Source organism: Phascolarctos cinereus, unplaced genomic scaffold (genome assembly GCF_003287225.1).
Source record: "Phascolarctos cinereus isolate Bilbo 61053 unplaced genomic scaffold, phaCin_HiC Scaffold_4;HRSCAF=312, whole genome shotgun sequence".
In the NCBI taxonomy this organism is placed as follows: Eukaryota; Metazoa; Chordata; class Mammalia; order Diprotodontia; family Phascolarctidae; genus Phascolarctos; species Phascolarctos cinereus.
The window spans coordinates 57,186,512-57,207,376 of NW_027555847.1; the positions used below are offsets into that span (position 1 = coordinate 57,186,512).

At 44.3% G+C, this 20,865-nt stretch overlaps 1 protein-coding gene across 2 annotated transcripts in view; it reads right to left on the reverse strand.

Moving 5' to 3' along the window:
* FGD5 (FYVE, RhoGEF and PH domain containing 5) overlaps nt 1-20,865 on the reverse strand; it is a 188,869-nt gene that overhangs the window by 85,292 nt on the left and 82,712 nt on the right. For both annotated transcript variants that reach the window (XM_020981127.2, XM_020981128.2), the window contains exon 3: nt 3,750-3,879. In XM_020981127.2, coding sequence (XP_020836786.1) covers nt 3,750-3,879 — 130 coding nt within the window. The remainder of the gene's footprint in view (nt 1-3,749; nt 3,880-20,865) is intronic.

Here is a 20,865-nt window from a genome sequence, read left to right on the forward strand (position 1 = left end):
AATATATCTTATAAATATGTTATATATTATACATATAATGTACATACATGCAAATATATTGTATATTTATAAATAGATATAGATAAATGCTATAAGTCTATTTATACAGATCTCGTATGGACCTCGTTATTTACATATTATCTCTTCTATTAGACTGTAAGCTTCTTGAGCACAAGAACCATGTTTTCGCCTTTCTTTGTATCCCCAGCACTTCTTAGCACAGTGCCTGGCACGTGGTGAGAGCCTATGAATTGACTGGTTGATTGATGGAGGTTGGGGTGAATGATGGCATCCCAGATAGCAGTAGCGAAGTCAGGGGGAGAAGGTTTTGTAGAAAATCTAATCCAGTTGAACAGACATTCAAGTACCTACTATGTTCTAGGCATTGTGTAGGATGGTACGGACAAAGAGACAAAAACAAAGGGACTGACTTTCTTTGTTTTTAAGGAACTTGCACAACAGGAACACTAGTATACTACAAGGAAAACTGAAGCAGGAAAGAGCCATTTGAAGGGGAGGTAGAGATCAGAGAAAGCTTCCTGAAGGAGGTGGGGCCTGAGGTGAGCCTTGAAGGAAAAGGATTTTGGGAGGTGGGGATGAGGAAGGGGTGCCTTTCACGCGTGGGGAATGGCTGAGTTTGGGACGTATTGGGTTTGAAGCGTGAATGGGAAACCCATGTGGAGATGTCCTGTAGGCAGGGGTTTGGAGTAACTGACAAATCACTGAATTACATGAGTCCCTCTGAATGCTCTGGGACTTTGTAAATCTGAACTCAGTTCAAATTTGGGACTGCGCTGAGATGCTTTCTGGTTATTTCTGGTGGGATCTCCAACAGCAGCAAGAACTTAGAGTTTGGGGGAGCAGCTAGGTGTCGCAGTGGATAGAGCATCGGCCCTGAAGTCAGGAGGACCTGAGTTCAAATCCGACCTCAGACCATACACTTGACACTTACTAGCTGTATGACCCTGGGCAAGTCACTTAACCCCAACTGCCTAAAAATTAAAAAACAAAAGTAACCAAAAAAAAAAAAGAACTTAGAGTTTGGGGTGGGGGGAAGGTTAAGTCCTGGAATGGAGTACTTTTTGCTGCAAACTCTGTTTCTAGTCCTTGAGAATAAGATGAGACAAGCCTGGATGACTCAAGTGTAGGGATGTCTGAGAGGCTACTTCAGAACCAGGTCTAACTATCTCAGCTGCAGGTGGGAAGATCTAAGCATGGACAACAGTGAGAAGAAGTTGGGGACTCCCCTGTTTTTGGAGATTGAAGCCACAGGTGCTTTCTTAAGGACATCTTTAATTTGTCAATTATCTCTCTATGGGAGGACATACAAGGGTGGCCAAATTGGAAATTTAATGCCAATCAGAAGACCCTGATGACTTTCTGGATAGTGGTGCAACCAGGTGACCCTGTATCCCTGTGTATCTTGAGTGCAGCACTTTCCATCTCCCAGGTGAGGATCTTTAACTCTGGGCCACTTCCCAAGCCCCATTCTCAACTGGAGCTGGAGGAGGTCTGGAAAGAGCAGATCAGATCTTTCCAATAAACCCTCCTTCAAGCAAAACCAAGGGAATAAGCCAAACCCCAAGCAAGCTATCCCATTTGTTTCTGGTCCCAGATTCTGTGCCTTGGGGGCAGCCAGGGGAAGCAGTGATGAGCTCATTTCCAAATGTATACAGCTAATTCAGGCAACCCCTGCCTTCCTCTCAACACGCCCCCCCTTCAAGTGGCAATGCCTGTAACTCCTGTGGTGTGGAGAAGGGGATTGAAGAGAGGAGGGAAGGGAGGAAGAAGGGAAAGGAAGATGATGAGAGAGGAGATCAGGGGAAAGTAAATGAAAAAAGAAAGATTATGAAAAGGGGAGGATAATGAGGAGGAAAGGGAAAGGAGAGAGAGGAGGAACAAGCAAGAAGGAGATGAATAATAAGAAAGAGAAAAAGGAAAAGGGAAGGGGGAAGATGAAGAGGAGGACCGAAGAAGGAAAAGCAGAACAAGGACAGGGAGACCATATGGAGGAAGAGGAGGAGGAGGAGGAGGAGGAGGAGGAGGAGGAAGGGAAAAGAGGAGGAGGAGGAGAGGTGGGAGCAGGGAATGACATGAGGAGAGGAGGCAGAGCACGGTGATGCCATGTGGAGGGAGAGGATGCAGAACAGATGAAGGAAGTGAAGCTGTTTGAGAGGAATGGAGGAAGAAGAAAGGACAGAGAAAGGAAAAGGGAGAGAAGAAATAACCAGAACAGGAAGTAGAGACCAGGACAAAGAGAATGCATCATTCTCTGACAATTCTTCCTGGCTTTTGTCCTTCTTCCAGATTCCTTCCTGGTGAAGGGAGACAGAACCCTGTGGGGCCTACAAGTTTTCTCTTCTGGGATAGGAGGGAAGCAGAGGCCTGAAGGGCAGGGTAACTTGGGGCCAACACTCCAGCACCCTCCTCCTACCTGCCCACACAGCTGCAGTCCCCTGTGCCCTCTCCATGGTCCTGGCTGAGAGCCATAACCTCAGCACCACTCAGCTGGACTGGCAGGATTCCTAAGGGGCTGGGGAAACCTACTAGAGGTTCACACCAGAGCTTTCACAGTCACCTTTTCATCATTTCTCTCCTCTCAAACCTCATATTCTCTCTAGGTTTTCCCTACTTTCTTTCTCTTTGTCAGGGACCTGACCAAGGACAAGGAAGTAAGTGTATTGGACTGAGAGAGCCCAGAGGTACTGGCTCTAGTTCAGCTGTATTGCTGACTTGCCATGAGACCTTGCCTCCGTTGCCCCCTCTGTCAATGAGGCTAATACTACCTACCTTGATTGTTTTACAGAGTGGTTATGTTAAGAGAATGTAGGAGCATATATGGAAGTGCTTAGATGGGAGAGCTTTCATTTAGATGGTAATACTGCCCTTTTTCACACATCATCTCCCCGCTCTTACTCCCAGCTTTTGTCACAACCAGCTCAAATTGCTGATATGTTGATATCTAGCTAAGGCAATTTCCATTGCAATCAGGTCTACTGACATTTTAAATGCAAAAATAGCAAAAACCCATGGGGGAGGAGAGAGATTGGAAAGAAGGGGGGGGAAGAATGGAAGGAAAGAGAAGGAAAGAAAGAAAAAAAGAAGGAAAGAAAAAAAGGAAGGAAAGAAAGAAGGTGGGAGGGGGAGAGAGTGAGAGAGAAGGAAGAAAAAAGAAAGGAGGGAGGGAGGGAGAGAGAGAGAGAGAGACAGAGAGAGAGAGAGAGAGAGAGAGAGAGAGAGAGAGACAGAGAGAGAGAGAGAGAGAGAGAGAAATAATCTCTATCTTCCCATTTGACCTTATGAGTAGGGACTGGTTTGTTCACTCTTTGTATCCCTGGCACACATGGCCTCAAATATATTAGGTGCTTAATTATGCTTTTTGACTCATTCTAATGGAAAGAGCACTGGTTTTGGAGTCAGATTTGTTTTTCAGCCCAGCTACCACTTCTCAGCTGAATCTGAATCTCCGTTTCCTCAGGGGAATGTGGATTTAGAGTCAATAGTGAAGTCTGAAGCCCCACTTGCTGTTTACTAGCCGTGTGACTTTGGATGAGTCACTTTACCACTCTAGAACTCTAGAGTAAACTCTAGAGTTGACTTCTCAGCAGAGTGAGCGAGGTGGGATGGATAATCTCTAAACTTCCATCTGGGTCTAAATCCTATGGTCTCTCCTTGGAACCAACCCCTCCCCCCTTTACTTCAGAAACAGGATGACCAGAGCCTTCCCTCACTCGGAGGATCTTCCTTACCTTGTGGGTGAGGCCTGGCTCCCTGTGACCGTTCTCCTCTTCTTCGGAGGATTTCTGCTCCTCATCGGACGTGACATCCTCTGTGGGTGCTGCTGAGACTGAGCAGACCTTGTACGGCTCCGTGTAGGCGCTGCAGCCAGACAGAGGGAGAAGGGCAGAGAGGGATTAGAATCACGAGGTGTCTGAAGTTCCGTCAGGACAATGGTGGACCTGCTGCTTGTTCAAGAGGACCAAGACTATCCCTTTAGAACACTGCTAGCAATCTGGGCTCTTGGAAGCTGGAGGAGGCAATGGAAAGGGAGGCAGGAGGGGTGTTCACCAGCTCCTTTTCAACTGTAGGAAAATTAAATGGGCTGGCTTGGACAGATGTGGGGCCAGGAAAGCCTTGGGGGGGTGGAGTGGAGAGACGCCTGTCACCAGCATACAGAATTTGCACTAGACTCACACTAAGGTCTTGACTTATTTCCTTTGAGAGAAGCAGAGTAGAGAAGTGGACAGAACAAGGGATTTCAAGTCAGAAAACCTGGGTTCCAATCTCAGCTCTGCTGCTTGATTACTGTGTGAGTTTGGCAGTCAGGCACTTAACTTTTCTAAACATGAGTTTATTGGAGGTCAGCAGGGTTGGACGAAGAAATCTTGAAGGTATCTTCTGGCTCAAAATCATATGTTCTCTCTTTGTGGTCTCATTAGCTCTTATGGATTCAACCAACATCTCTTTGTAGATGACTCCCAAATCAACAACCAACATCTCTAACTCCCTGTTAAATCTCTACACCTGGATGTTCTGTTGGCGTCTCAAACTCGACACGTCTAAGCTGAGCCAGGTATTTTCCCTTCTAAACCTATTTTAGGAGAATTCAGATCCCTCCACAGCTCTGTGTACTATTCCACGATGGTCACAGACTACCTCCCCCATCAACCCTATGATCCAGCTGAAGTCACTCAGTGAACGTGCATTAAGCACATACGGATGTGCCAGGAGGCGGCTGAGTGGCTCAGTGGATGGAGCAGCGGGCCTGGAGTCAGAAGTCGTTGCTGTTCAGTCGTTTCAGCTGTGTTTGACCCTGTGTGACCTCTTTGGGGTCTCCTTGGCGAAGATGCTGCAGTGGTTTGCCATTTCCTTCTCCAGCTCATCGTACAGATGAGCAAACTGAAGTAAAGGGGGTTAAATGGCTCACCCAGCTTGTAAGTGTCTGAGGCTGGATTTGAACTCAGGAAGATGAGTCTTCCTGACTTCAGGTCTGGTGCCCTATCCACAGACCTGAGTTCAAAACCAGCCTCAGACACTGGGCAAGTTACTCAACCTCTGCTTGCCTTAATGTACTGGAGAAGGAGATGGCAAACCACACTAGTACCTTTGGAGGGTGTGGTCCACAGGGTCATTTAGAGGTGGACATGACTGATGGACTGAATAGCACCCACCATGTGCCCGGCACTATGCTAAGCCCCGGGGGTACGAAGAAGTCCTTTCAGGAGCCCACAGTATAATGGACTGGCCTTCCGATTGCTGTGCACAACATTCCACCATCTCTTGTTTTCACGCCTTTGCACAGGCTGTCCTTCCCTATCAGAAATGGCTTTCCTCTGCACCTCTGCCTCTTAGAAGTCCTGGCTCCTTTCAAAGCTCAGCTTAAGAACCACCTCCTCCAAGAAGCCTTACCTGATTGTCCAAGTTGTTAGTCTTCTCTTCTCCCTCCCTACTCCCCTATGAATTTATTTTTTATTCACTTCACCACAAATTTGTTGTAGTCAGTTCCCTCCCCACCTCAAGGCAGAGACTGTATTGTGTATTTATATTCAAATGCCTAGAAGGCAGTAGGTGCTTAATAAATGCTTATTGATTGACTGAAGGCAAACCACAGGAAGCTAAGAAGAGAATAAAAACAGTAAAACAAATCAACATGTTGAAAAAAATCTGATGATATATATGACATGTTCCCCACTCATAGGCCCTGACCTTGGCACCTAATATCTTAGCAAGGATTCATGTATTTGATTAGTCAGTGAAGAGAGATAGCGTGATATTGTGAGGGAAAGAGTGATACTTAGAATTGGGAGGTCTGAGTTCTAATCATGGCTCTGGCATTCCATGTGATCATAGGACGTAGAACTGGAAGGAAGTTTGGAGCTCATTTGCCATAATTACAAGAAATACACTGGCTTGCTCACAATTGTTGTTTCGGTCATGTCCAACTCTATGAGCCCATCTTGGCAAAGATGCCAGACTGGTTTGCCATTTCCTTCTCCAGCTCATTTTACAGATGAGGAAACTGAGTCAAACAAGGTTAAGTGACTTGTCCAGGGTCATACAGCTAAGAAGTGTCTGAGGCTGCATTTGAATTCAGGTCTTCCTGACTTCACCTAGCATCCAGGGCACAAATACAGCGTTTCATTATATAAAGAAAGCACTTTGTAGACTTCAGTCTACAATGCTTGCTATTACTGGACTGGGTCTTGGGAGATCTAGGATATAGTCCTGATCTTCACAATGACTCATGTGGTCTAGTAGAGAAGATAATGATTTAAAGTCAGAAGGATTAGTTCAAGTCTCAACCCTGACACTAGCTTTGAGAATGTAGGGAAGTTACTTCATTTGTTGAACCTGGGTTTCTTCTTCAGTATAATGGGCGTGATGCTAATACTTTAGAGTATAGAGATAGAGTTTTGTATAGAGAGCTGACTTCAGAGGCAGGGAGACCTGGGTTCAAGTCACGCCTCTGAAACACCTCGGGCAAATCACTTAATCTTGCTAGGCCTCAGTTTCCTCAACTGAAACAAGAAGGCATTGGACCAGATGACTTCTATGGTCCCTTTCAGCTCTAAACCCATGATCCCAGATTCATGCCCCAGACCACCCTCTAAGATTATAAATTGGAAAACACTTGTCTGTCTGAATCTGTGGAGTAATTTTCCTCCTTGGGAGTTGCCTGTGCTGATGAAATCCCTGGCTTGGTAAAGAAACTGACAAACCCACCAGACCAGGTGGAGCTCAGGGGTGGACCCTGGTTACTTGGCCAACGGCCTGCGCACTCAAGCCCGTCATCCACTCTGGGGTAGAGTGAAAATCTGACCTCAGTGAGGTCTTTCCCTCAAACCAGTCCTAGGACCTTAGTGGAGGTAAAAACAAAAATCTTCCAAAAACATCCCTCATACTTATGCTGTTTTCATCATTGTGAAGAAAGGACTTTGTGAGCCTTAAGCTGCCTTAAGTTAAGAATTGTGCTCTTCTCAATTCACTCAGTGACTTTGTGTGATTTCCTTTCCTCTTCCTGGGCCTCAGTTTCTTCATTTGTAAAATGAGGAAGTTGGGGCAGATGACCTCTAAGGTCCCTTCCAGCTTTGACTTTTTAAGATGGGACCCTGTGTCATGATTTTGCTCAGGGTGCATCTTCAAAACTTCCTGGGAAAATTTATCTTCTCTTCTCAGGGGGCCCCTGATCTTCATTTCCTGTGGGATCTTTCCTTCTCCTTTAGAGGGGATAGACAGGTTTCTGGAAGGGGCTTGGAATAATGGGACACCAAGCAGGAAGGGAGCTTCCTGAAGAATCATTTTAAATAAAGGATGAATTGCATGTGTTCCATGTGTTTTTAGGTCAACAAGTGTATGTTCCTAAGAGGAGTTGAATGAGCTATGATTTGGGGTCATAGGCATTAAGCTCACAAAGAAATCAGTTCAAGGACATGTATATCCTGTCAGGAGCTGTTCTCCTTCAGCATGGATTATTTATGATGGGCCGGATCTCCTCTTATTCCCCAGGGATGACTACACCTTACTAAGGACCAGCATGTTAAACAGGGAGTATGGGTATACAAAGATGCTATGGATAAAGCAGAAAAGATAACCAGATATCAGCCAGGAGACCTGGGTATCAGTCTCAACTCTTCCACCAACCTGTTGGAGTTTTTCGGGGTCAAAAATTTCATCACCTAGTGAAGCTGAGCCTTTCTAACCTACGTTGGTCCTTGAACAAGGACAGCTGGGGCTATATCCAAAGCCCTTCTAACTCTGTAGAATCACGGACTCATAGATTTAGAGCTGAAAAAGTCCAACTCACTCATTTCCCACTGGTCAGAGCTTTTGCTCCAGGGGCATAGCTTTGGAGAACACAAGTGATGGTCCTAGGGGACAGATGATCCAGGATGATTAATGTGGGGACCTTGGGGGCCATCTAAGCCAATATCCTCATTTACACATGAGGAGGCCATATCCAAATGATAGCCTCCTCAACAATTAGATTTCTAATCTCATTCAAGATCTTCTTAATAAGGAGGAAATGACTGAGGCAAAGCACCCCATTTTTTGGCCAGCTCTAATTGTTAGGGAGTTTTTCTGTACGTCAAACCTAAATTTGCTTTTCAGCAAGTCCACCATTGTTTCCCCCCTTCATGAAGGTATGGGGGTGTCCTTGAATTTATAAATGTCCTGGTGAATGCAACCAAGATGGAAGAGCTTTGAGTACAAGTTTGGGAGCTATGTATGTGGCTGCTGTCTAAGGACCAGCACTTAACACAGTGCCTGGCACACAGTAAGTGCTTAATAAATGTTTATTGAATTGAATTGTCTAAATTCCAAGAAAATTTGGAAAAAGGGTTTGTCACTAAGGTACAAATATTTTTGGAAATAGCAACTTACCAAGACTGTCCAAGTTATGGATCTGCAACAGTAGACTGAGAACTAACATTGACAAAATTACAAATCAGTGCGGAGTGGTGGAAAGAGAGATAAATCTGGAGTCAGAGGACCTGGCTTCAAATCCCAGCTCTGCCTGTATGATGTTGAGCAAATCATGTAACCTCTCTGGGCCTCAGTTTCTCTATATGTAAAATGAGGGAATAGGCAGCTAGGTGGTGCAGTGGATAGAGTTCCAGGCCTGTAGTCAGGAAGACTCATCTTCTTGAGTTCAAATACAGGCTCAGACACTAGCTGTGTGACCCTGGGAAAATCCCTTAACCCTGTTTGCCTTAGTTTCCTCATCTGTAAATGAGCTGGAGAAGGAAATGGCAAACCACTCCAGTATCTCTAATGAGAAAACCCCAAAGGGGTTACACAGAGTCGGACAGGATTGAACAACAACAATAAAAAGAGGGACTTGGACAAGAATGGCATCTAAGGTCCCTTCTGGCTCCAGATTATTTATTAATTAATATTAATTTAAACAGAGTTGATTCGCTCAAGGACATGGGCCAGCCCAGATTCCTGGTTTCAGGGAATAGGTTTTCAAATCACTTCTAAGCTAATCAAACTCTTCATAATGTCTCCTCTATTTGTCCTTTCTCCCTCTCCTCTCCCATTGCTACTTCCCTTTTCTAGGCCCTCAGCACTCCCACCTAGACTATTATAAGGGTCTCCTAACTGATCTGTCTGCTTCTGGTCTCTTCCTTACCAAGTCATCCTATGTACAAATGAATGTTCCTTAAACAATGATTGCATTATGTTACTCCCTCGGGCCTCAGTTTTCTCATCTGTAAAACAAAGTGGTTTCCTTACATGATGTCCAAGGCCCTTGCCAATATAAGTGGGAGAGGATCTGCTTGTTTCTACTCTTCATTCAGTGATGGCCCCAAGCATCTCTTCTTCTTCTCTTCCCAGAACTACTTTTTTTAGACTTGAAATCTCAGTATTAGTGTACAGTCTTAGTCAAGTCAGGACCATGGCTGGTTGGGTTACCTTTTCTTTTCTTTTCTTTTTTTAATTTTTTTTATTTTTAGGCAATTAGGGGTAAAGTGACTTGCCCAGTGTCACACAGCTAGTAAGTGTCAAGTGGTCTGAGGCCAGATCTGAACTCAGGGCCTGTGCTCTATCCACTGCGCCACCTAGCTGCCCTTTCTTTTCTTTTCTTTAGCCACAAACTGGTCCCCAAACCTTAGTCGGAGAATATAGTGTGAGGGACAGAGAGCTGGAATTGGCATCAGAAGAACTGAGTTCAAATCTCAAGTACGTGTGTGACTATGGGCAAGTCACTTAACCTTTTCGGGTCTCAGTTTCTTCATCTGTAAAATGAAGGAGCTGGACTAGATGACCCCTCAGGCCCATTCTTATTCTAAGAAAATGAGCCTGTGATTCTGGTGGGCAGAGGAGGTGGTGAGGAGATGAGATACTCAATGGGATTGTTTTGATGGGGAAAAGGGGAGAAGAAAAGGTCTGGAGCACAAAGCATAATTGGAGAAAACCATGCAATGAGGAGCATCCTAAGGTGCTTAGTGAGATGTCAAAGAGGGAGGTATGATGCCAGCAGGAGGAATGGGCAGCTACCAAAGACAAGCTCCATCTAGTTGAAAATTTTGCCTAGTGACTTGAAGAGAAACTGTGGATGGTAACAATGCCCTGGGAGATAACACACCTGGAGTCTGGTCTTAGTTTTGCCAATAACCTAGGCGACCTTGGACAAGGCAGTTCCAATTTCTAGATCTCAGGGTCCTTGTCTGTAAAATTAAGGGGTTGGAGACGATCAAGAGTTCCTAACCTTGTTTGTATCATGGACCCTTTTTGGAAGAATGGTGAAACCTATGGACCTTTTCTTAGATAAGGATTTAAATGCATACAATAAAATACACATCACAAAGACAATTACACTTAAATACAGTTATCAAAATACATATTTTAAAACCCCAAACAAATAATTTCACAGACCCTAGGTTAAGGACCCCTCGTGACCTCTAGTGGCCCTTCCAAGTCTAATATTCTATGAAGGTTTAAGGCAGGATGTTACATTTAGAAGCTGCATGTACTGCTTGTGTCCCTGGGCCCCTATATACTATGTGGATTATCCTAGGACAAGCTGTCCTTCCTTCAACCTTGACCGGGAAGCTCAATCTTCACCAGGTGCCCCTGCCTTCTCTGCTTTGATCACCCTCCTGGGCTGGAAAGCTAGTTCCCTTGGGTGCCCTCAGTCCCAGGCAGGTGGCCGGGTTAGGGTAGAGGGCAGAGGAGGATAGAATGAGCATCTGGAGGCAACACTGCTTCTGAACCAGCAGAATGTGGTGGCATGGAACGAATGAGGGCAATGTTCCTGACCTCTGCTGAGGGCAAAGCTAAAACTGTCCGTTCCAGAAAGATGGACCCCCAAATTCAACCTGGTGTCATCAGAGAAAGCTCAAAGTGTCCTCTTGGGGAATGCTTTGGCTACGTCAAGGACAGATATGATGACCACTTGGGAGAATGAACTCAACCTTGTTTGAGGGCAGATGGAATGAAGTGTCAAGGGAACAGGTACTGGCAGGATTTTAGCTCAGAGGGGAAAAGTAGAAACGTTTCTTGATGAGGCAAACACCCACCCGCAAATCCCACGAACATTCTTACCCCTAATGCTGATCTCAGACTGATTCCTAACCCTGGCCACAGCTTGACCCTGGCCATAGGATAAGCCTTAACCCTGAACGTGGACTGACCCCTAAGCCTGACCACAGACTGAACCCCAACCCTTATCATAGACTGACCCCTAACCCTGATTACAGACTGACTTCTAATCCCAAACACAGAATGATCCCTAATCCTTATTACAAACTGACCCCTGATCTTTATCACAGACTGACCCCCAACCCTTATCACAAACTGACCCCTAACCCTGATTACAGGCTGACTCCTAGCTATGATCATAGACTGACACTAACCCTTATCAGACTGACTCCTAACACTTATCACAGACTGACCCCTTATCCTTATCATAGACTGACTCCTAATCCTGATCACAGACTGACTCCTATCCCTGGCCACAGATTGAGTCTTAACCTTGGCCACAGATTGACAACCTAACTCTCATAGCCCTGAAGCATGGCTACAGATTGACCCACTAATGCTGGACACAAATTAATCCTTTAATCCTGGCCACAAATTGAGTCTTACCCTGGTGGCAGACTGAGCTCAACCCTGATCACAGATAGATCCCAGTCTTCCTGGGTAACAAGGTAAAGGAGAAAGAATGCTGGATTTGGTATCAGAGGAATTAGATTCTGCCACCTCTTTGACCTTGGAGAAGTTCTATCTTTTCTAGGGGTCAGTTCTGCCTCAGTAAAATGAGGACTCAGTGACCAGCTCTAAGTCTGTGATCCCAGGATGGTATGTCATCATGCTCCCTGATTCCTGTGATTAAATCAAGAACCTGGGGATCTTTCCCCAGAGGAGATGCCCTAGCTAAGGAGCAGTGACCATGACTGGGATAGTCAGGACAGAGCTGCTTGCTCAGCAAAACTTCAAACTCTCATCAGGTTAACTGCTGGCTCTGCAGCCTCATTAACTGGCTTAGCCAGTCTCTCCCTTTTCCTCCTGGACCAGCCTGGCTGCAATTTGTAACTGTTTGTCCCAGAAGAGAGGGAATTCAGCTCCATTCCCTCCCCTAAAGATAAATGGCAGCATTAAGTTCATGTAGAAACACATTAAAACTTGGTGAGAGTGCCCCAGCGTGTTACTGTGGTAATTGTGATAGATAAGTGGTAAAAAGATGCTAACGTGGCTCGGGTCTCCCATATCCATCTTCCTGCTTCCGTTGGCTCTCTAAGTCCCACCTGGCCAAGAGGCATCAGGACATGCCAACCCTTTGAGGGGTTTGGAGGCCCCGAACATACCTGGCCATTCATGGAAGCACCACTGTGGTCCACATCAGTCCTTGACAAAACTGTAGAGTTGGTCCCTGGTACTCTCCCAGCTCCCCTTTCTTTTCTCATTTCCCCTTCTAAGGTACTTCATTCACTTCAAACTTGCTCTATGGAAAGGCTCTGCTGTGCTCAGTCATTTACACCATAGTATAAACAAGAAGCTGATTTCCCTCTCCCAAAGCTATTGGTATTTCTAGAATCTTCCCTAATTTGGAATGAAAAGCTTTGTCCTCTGTGAAATTTTACTTCAGGTACAAATGACCTGGGGGGTGGAAGGGATTTTGGGGAAATCTTATTGGCATCTCTTAAGCCATACTGGTAAATGACAATCTGTCGTGATATAGTAGAAAGTTCCCTGGTCTCAAGCCCAGAGACCTTTCCTTCCCTGTAAGATTAGAGAATTGGACTAGATCAGGAGTTCTTAACCTGGGATTCACTTGAATAGATTTCAGGGGGAGGTTCATTAACTTGGATTATTTTCACTAACCTCTTTATTTTGAATATTTAATAGAGGCAGCTAGATAGCGCAGTGGATAGAGCGCTGGACCTGAAGTCAGGAAGACTCCTTTTCCTGAATCCATATCTGGCCTCAGACACTGTTTGCCTCAGTTTCCTCATCTGTAAAATGAGCTGGAGAAGGAAATGGCAAACCACTCCAGTATGTTTGCCAAGAAAATCCCAAAAGGGGTCATGAAGAGTCAGACATGACTGGAATGACTGAACATCATAATACTTATGATTCTTTACTAACAGCTTAATTTTCACTAACCTCTAATTGAAATTTGTCATTTCCTTCAATTATTTAACAATATGATCTGAGAAGGGTACATGGGCTTTACCAGATTGTCCAGTGAAGGCTTGTTAAGGTTTTGTTCAGGATGTTGGGTCACATCCATAAACCCTCATCAAAACAGAGTCCTTTAGTATTTTATTTGTATGTATTATGAGTCGAAATATAGAGAATTCAGAACTGGAAAGACCCTTAGAGGTCAAGCCTTGACTAAATAACATCTAAGGGTCTTTCCAACTGTGAAATCCTGTGGTTCTTCACCATCTACTTAGAAAACCAGCTCTGAACAAATCCTCCATCTTTAGATCTTTAGAAGATTAAAAGTTGGAAATAACCTTAGCAATCACCTACTCCAAATGAAGAAACTGAATCCCAGGAAAATTCAGGACCTTGCCTCAAAGCGCACTGAGAGTAGCAGAGTTGGTATTCAAACCTTGTGTTCTTTTCTTGGGTTCTGTTGGACTATTTTAAATCATGATGCATACAAATACAAATAATAAAGGACACCGTTTTGATGAGGGCTTATGAATGTGACCCAACAGTCACACCTTGAAGAAGACCAGCAAACCTTCAATGGGCATTGGTGCGCTGTGGACTTGATGTCTTCATTCTGGGAGGCTGTTCAATCCCCTCCGCCCCTCACTTATGGAGTACTTTGGATTCAGCATTCTCATTGCAATTCTTGGGACCAGAGTTGTCAAGCCTAAAACCCTTGTCTGACTCCCAGAGAGTGACTTTAATAACTAAGAAAAAGCTGGGGGCCCCAAATCCCAAGACCTCAAGGTGCTGGAAACCCCTCCAGGGTTCTTGGTCTTTCTAGAGAAGGTGCCTTTACCAGAGCATATAGACAGGAGGAGATTGATATAAATATTTCCCACACTCTTCAGAAAGTGTTCTGTAGTAGAAAAGAAAACCCACTGGATTCAGAGTCAAAATGTGATGTCGCTCAATCGTTTTTCAGTTGGGTCCAACTCTTCGTGACCCCGTTCGGGGCTTTCTTGGCAAAGATACTGGAGCCATTTCCTCCTCCAGTTCATTTTACAGATGAGGAAACTGAGGCAAACAGGGTGAAGTGACTTGCCCGAGGTCACACAGTTAGTAAGTTTCTAAGTCTGGATTTGAACTCAGGTCTTCCAGACTCCAGGCCCTGCACTCTGTCTACTGTACCACCTAGTTTCCCAGAGTCAAAATGCCTGGGTTCAAATCCAGACTATGGTAATTCACTTGATCTTTCTAGGCCTCATCTCTGTAGCCTGAAAAAATAAAGGGCCACTTCCATCTCTACATTATGTAATCCCTTCATTTTACAATCGAGGCTTAAAAAAGGAAAGTGACTTTCTTTAACATATACTTATTAGGTTAAACAGGCAGCATTCAAACTCAGGGCTTCTGGCTCCAAATCCAGGGTTCTTTTTTTTTGGTGGGGGGGCTAGGCAATGGGGTTAAGTGACTTACCCAGGGTCACATAGCTGGTTTTATGTGTTTGAGGCCAGATTTGAACTCAGGTCCTCCTGACTCCAGGGTCGGGGCTCTATCCACTGCACCACCTAGCTGCCCCTCCAGGGTTCTTTCTAGCATACTATACTGCCTCCTTGGAGCAGTGACTTCCTCATCTCTGATCTAGATTCCCTATCAGGAGAACCGTGCTGAGAGTTGCTAGGGCCTTTGAGCATCCCTCTCATCTGTTCCATGCATTTTTAATCTTCTCCAATGGCTCTGTAGCATCAGGGCCTCGGTGGTATATGAAACAAATGAGCCTCCCAGTTGAAGCGATGATTCAAAAGCCAGGGAAAGCAGGAGCAGACCCTGAGGAGGGGAAACATCCACCCATAAGAGTTTGGCAGTCACGCCAAGTACTTCCTCTGGATCTCCTAATTCTCAGGAGGCTTGTGGCAGGGAAGGACACACAGAGCAATACTTAACCTGCCAATTTTCAAAGTCATGGTCAATCGCAGCAAGACTGGAAAGAAGGCCAGACAACAGGACAGCTTTGAAAGATTATCTTAGGGAGTTTAGAAAACCAAGCTATGTGCAGTAGGGAACTCCAGACCAGGACCAGTGGTAGAGAAGGAAATTCTCTCACACACAACTGACTCTTCCTGTGGATTAGGAGTGTGGCCTCATTGTGACCCCTTGCCATTCTTCCAGTTTTCTTATTCATTTATTCATTCATCCATCCATCCATCCTTCCATCCTTCCATCCATCCATCCATCTATCCATCTACAGAATCTCAGAGCCTGAAGGGACCTCAGGGACTGTCATTGCTCTACAATGTAGAACCAATGTTGGCCTAAATGGGGTCCTCTTTAGAGAGGAGGAAGCAATTACCATCTGAGGTAGCCCATTCTGTTTTTCCATTTCATTCATTCAATCTATTACAGAGTACCTCCTCTCTCTCTCTCTCTCTCTCTCTTTCTCTCTCTCTCTCTCTCTCTCTCTCTCTCTCTCTCTCTCTCTGTATGTGTGTATGTGTGTGTGTGCGCGCAATAAAACACTTTTCTTTCCCCCAAGGAACTTACAATCCATAAGAGGAGATAAGACGTGTCCATGGGTAACTAGGGTAGGAGGTAGAGGGTGATATGCATGATGACAGTGTCCTAGGTGCTCAGGTGAGAGAGGGAGGGAGAGATGCCTTTCAGGTGGGGGAGTGATAGCAGAAGGCTTCATGGAAAGATGACATTGGAGCTGAGCCTTGAAGGATGAGTTGGATTTCTTTAGGCAGCCATGGAGGGGGGAAAGGCAAAGGACATTCCACGCTGTGACCAGTCAGGGCAACTCCTGGTCCAGTCTCTACCCAAACAAATTCCCTCCTCTGTCTAGAAAAGTGCTCCAGACATCTCCATAAAGCCCATAGATAATTAATTAACATACAAGGTCATATTTCTCTTCTCAATCTAAGGTTAATTCATAATATCATCCTTTTAAGGGCTATTAGCGCATCAAAAATGATATAAACAATCTTCAACAATTAGCCCTGAAATTAATTAATAGCTAACATTTATAGAGCTTATATATATATATGTGTGTGTGTGTATATATATATGTATGTATGTATGTGTGTGTGTGTGTGTGAGATTCTCACAACAATTCCATGAAGTAGCTATTATTGTGCCATTTTACAGCTGAAGAAACTGAGGCTGGTTAAGTATAGTTAGAGTTCAGGAGTTAATTATAGCCAAGAGGTAAATAGAAGCATATTTTTTTGTTGTTGCCAGACTCCTGCTAAGAGGAAAAGCAGCCATCAGTTAAATAAACACATTTTTAGGAAGAGAAGAAGCAACAGCGGAAGTTACACTGGTTGCTTCAACAATTTAGACAGTTAGGTGTCAGCAATGCTGCTGGATTTGGAGTCAGGAGGACTTGAGTTTGAATCCTGCCTCAAACATTTAAGAGTTGTGTGACCCTGGGCAAATGACTTCATACTCTGTGCCTCAGTTTCCTTATCTGTAAAATGGGGATAATAATAGCACCTACCTCTCCGGGTTGTGAAGATCAAATATAACAATATACAGAAAGCTCTTTGCAAAACCTTAAAGTGCTTAAAAATGCTAACTGTTATTATTATTATTATTATTATTATTATTCATGCTATTATTGTTTTTAGGCAAGTAGAAAAGATCAGTGATTTCTCCAGTGTGATGACCTCCCTTGTGAGAACCCTGTTTACTGGACACAAACTCATGTCTGACTTAGAAGATAGTCCCAGGAACTTGCCCAAGGTCTAAGAAAGTTTGACCAGGGCCACTTAGCTACTCAGCTAAGTCAGAGGTGTAATTTGAACTCAGATCTTCCTGATCCAACACTAATACTCTATCCTTTATACACATTGGTTTTTAAAATTTTTTTTAATATTATTTATTTATATTTAACATTGATTTTAAAAAATTGAGTTTCAAATTCCCTCCCTCCAGCCTATCCTCCTCCCATCAAGACGGCAGGCAATATATCAATTATACATGTTAAAGCATGCAAAACATATTTCCATATTAGCCATATATACCTTACTTCTAACTAGTTGATATACTATACACACACACACATATATATTCATATATATGTGTGTATGTGTGTGTGTGTGTTTGTGTGTGTGTACTACATACGCAGAGAAATAATTAATTTTAACTTCTACTGACAGCCCTCACAAATCCTAATCTCACAATTTGTTTGCAGATCAAAGTACTTTATTCAAGAAGCTGTCATGGTCAGCCCTATACATAGACTGAACAGGTAGCTGCCTACAGAGTTCAAGTTGAAGGGCACCCCTAAACCTAAATGGTTGCCTCCCACCTGGCCTGACATTCTCACCATTAATCACTAATGACTTAGAGAACAAAGGTGGGTGAATTACTCTCAAGTCCATGGCTAATTCATACATGTGTTCTCTGGGAGTGGCTTTTGTTCAGGGATTCATTATGCATTCATTATACAACTCGAGGCATAGCATAAGCACAGAGAACCAGGTTTTTCTTTATTGGACACCTACCTACTTAGTACCCCGCCTTGGGTTAGGTATTAAAGGGAACACAAAAAGGAGAAAACTCCATTTTTTTTGGTTCAGGAATTTGTGGTTTGAGGTGGACAACACTCCACATAAAGCAGCGGAGATAGGGTGGCGTCATTTAAAGATCGGTGACCAACGGGTCAGAAAAAGCCTAGGTTCGAATTTCCCCTTTAACTCTTCCTGGCTGGGTGACTATGGACAAATCACTTAATCTTGTTGAGTTTCAGTTTCTTTTTCTGTCAAATCAGGAAAATAACCCTTGCAGTGCCTGCTTCCCAGGGTACGGTAAATCTTGCCAGGACTTTATCGACTTCAGCTGTCGTTATGAAGGTCAAGGGCCATACTTTGCAATGCAGAATGTGAGCCCTGTAGGCCTAGAGAAGAGACAAAAGTGTCTTAGGATAGTTCCATAGACATAAAGGGGAACTTGAAAGATCTCCGGATCACAGATTTGGAGCTGTGCAATCTTGGAAGTTCCTTTTTCTTCTAGTCCAATCCTCTCACCTTACAGAGGAGGAAACAGAGTCTTAAGAAGCATAGTCACCTGTTCAGAGTCACACAGGTAATAGGTGGGAGAGCCAGGATTCACACCTTAGGTCTTCTGAATCCCGTTCTGGCCTTTATCCCACTGTGCCATTTACATTTAAATCCTAATGAATGGCCCAGATTTGGAAAAGCAGCAAAGGCAAACAGGATAGAGGAAGAGGTAGCAAATCCACTGTACCCTTAAGGATAATAGTAATTACTAACATTTATAAAGTGATTTAAGGTTTACAAAGCACTTGACATATGTAATCTCATTTAATCTTCACAACAGCCTATAGGTAGGTGCTATTATCCACATCTTACGCCTGAGGAAACAGGGTGATGGAGCCAGTGTCTGGGGTGGAATTTGAACTCAGGTCTTCTTGATACTAAGGCAATACTCTTACTAATTGTGCCGCCTTTCTAATGGAGATAAAGAAGTTAGGGCCCAATTGATCAATCAGTAAGCATTTATTAAGCACTTACTATGTGGCAGGGTATGTTCTACTGGCTAGAAATACAAAGTATGAGTTCTTATTATATCAAGAGACTTGCCCAGGGTCACTTAGCTAGTGACAAGCAGAGCCATGGCTTAATCCCCTCCAGATCTAGTGGTCTCTTCCCCACATCACACTGGAACCCTGGAGGGCTTGGGTTTTGAAGGATGAATAGATCTGGGAATGAGATACAGGACAAGTAAGCTTCCAGGCCTAGGTATACTGAAGGCATTCATAAATGAGGGCTTCAGGGCAGGGAAGTCAGGGCTCAAATGATGGGGGAACCTAGGGAAGGGCATAAGAGTAAGCAGACCCCAAAAGCAACTTCTATAGAATTCACAGCCCTCCCAGGGGACAGGCTCATTGAGTTGTGCCTTGATGAAACTTGCTGTCTTCAGGGATAGTAGAAAGAACACGATGTTCTTTCACAGTTGAAAGTGTCAACCAGGTGGTGGAGTGGGCAGAGTGCTGGGCCTGGAGTAGACCTGAGTTCAAATCCTGCTTTAGACACTTACTAGCTGCATGACCCTGGGCAAGTCACTTAACCTTTGTTTGCCTCAGTTTCCTCATCTGTAAAGTGGGAGTAATAGTGGCACCTGCCTCCCAGGTAGCTGTTGTGAAGATCAAATGAGATAATTGTAAAGCACTTAGCACAGAGCCTGGCTTATCATAAGTGCTATATAATTTATTGTTATTACTTAACCTCGGCCTATTTGAGCTGTAAAATGGAGAGAATATTTTACCCCACAGGGTTGTTGTGAGATCAAATAAGATATATAAAACACTTTGCAAACCTTAAAACTCTATAAAAAATGCTAATCATTATTAACTTTTCTAAGCCTCAGTTTCCTCATCTGAAATAAGGGGCTTCTAAACCCATTTCTGGTTGTAAATCCATGATCCTGTGATGCTATTTATATGACCTCAGGCAAGTTACTTCTCTCTGGGCCTCAGTTTCCCCATTTGTAAACTGAAGGGGGTGGGAGAGGTTATTAATGGACTGATCTCTAAGGCTATATGCAACACTAAAATCCTAAAGTTCTCCCGCTGGGCCCAAGCTGATATCAAATCCCCAGAATCAGTTCTGCCACATGCGTTAAGGGGGCATGAGGCAGCATGGCCCTAAGCTTGTTACCTTTAAGCATCTTTCCCACTGGGCTCGATATTTTCCAGCAGCCCGGAGTTGGAAAAGAACAAGAGCTCACATTAGGGGAGCTCAGCATCCATAATTCCACTAAATGATATTACACTTTTGGTCATTAAAGCCCATCCTTTGGAAAACTTACTGTGAGCCATGAACCTAAACACAGACAAAGATGCCTTTTTTTTTTTTAAAGATAGGAAGGAAGAATAAACAGCCCCCAGCTAGCAGGCTCTAGGTTGATGCTGTATTCTCAAACTAATTCTCTTGTTTGTAGCAATGATATGGATGAGCAAGGCCAGATTGCAGACCCATTATCTGTGGACTCCCCTAGGGCCTGCCTGTCATCATTCTGAGAGGAGGAGGTGATGGGCCTTCAGGGATGGTGCTACCTGAACTGAGGGGAATCTGGGAAAGCCAGAGGTGGTGGGAGAATTTGCAGCCTCATTAGCAAAGCAGCCCCAGGCAAAGTGTGTTGGGCTGATTATATATTATCTATAGCAGCTGATTCTGGTCAGAGCAGCGGTGGGCTGACCACGGAGGTGATGCTAAGTAAGACCTTATTGGAGGTCTTGCTGCTCTGTGAGACCTAACGTCCTTGTCGTGCCCACTGGCTTCCCATCCCCAACCAAATATGCATGGCTCTGGGCTGCCTTCTCTTCTGGACACACGACAAGGCTGGCACTCCAGATTAAACGATGATATGTGTTTGGAGGTGTGTAGAACAGCCCATGTGTAGTATGTTAGATAACATACTTGAATGGGAATTAAGAAATCAAGGTCTTCTCTGATTCTACTCTCTGTGTGACCTTGAACCAGTGCCATCATCGCTCTCCTTCACTGTCTTCCTCTGTAAAGGTGGGGGTTGGACTCAGTGATGTCTAAGGGGCCTTTCAGTTTTAAAATTCTATGATTCTCTATGATATTTTCCCTTTCTCCCCTCTCCTCCCTCAATCCAGTCTCCAAAACCTTGACTTGCTAATTTAAACTACATGAAATTGAAAAGCTTCTGGGCAAACAAGAACAATGCTGTTAGTATAAGGGAAAACATGTTGGCAGCAAATATCTA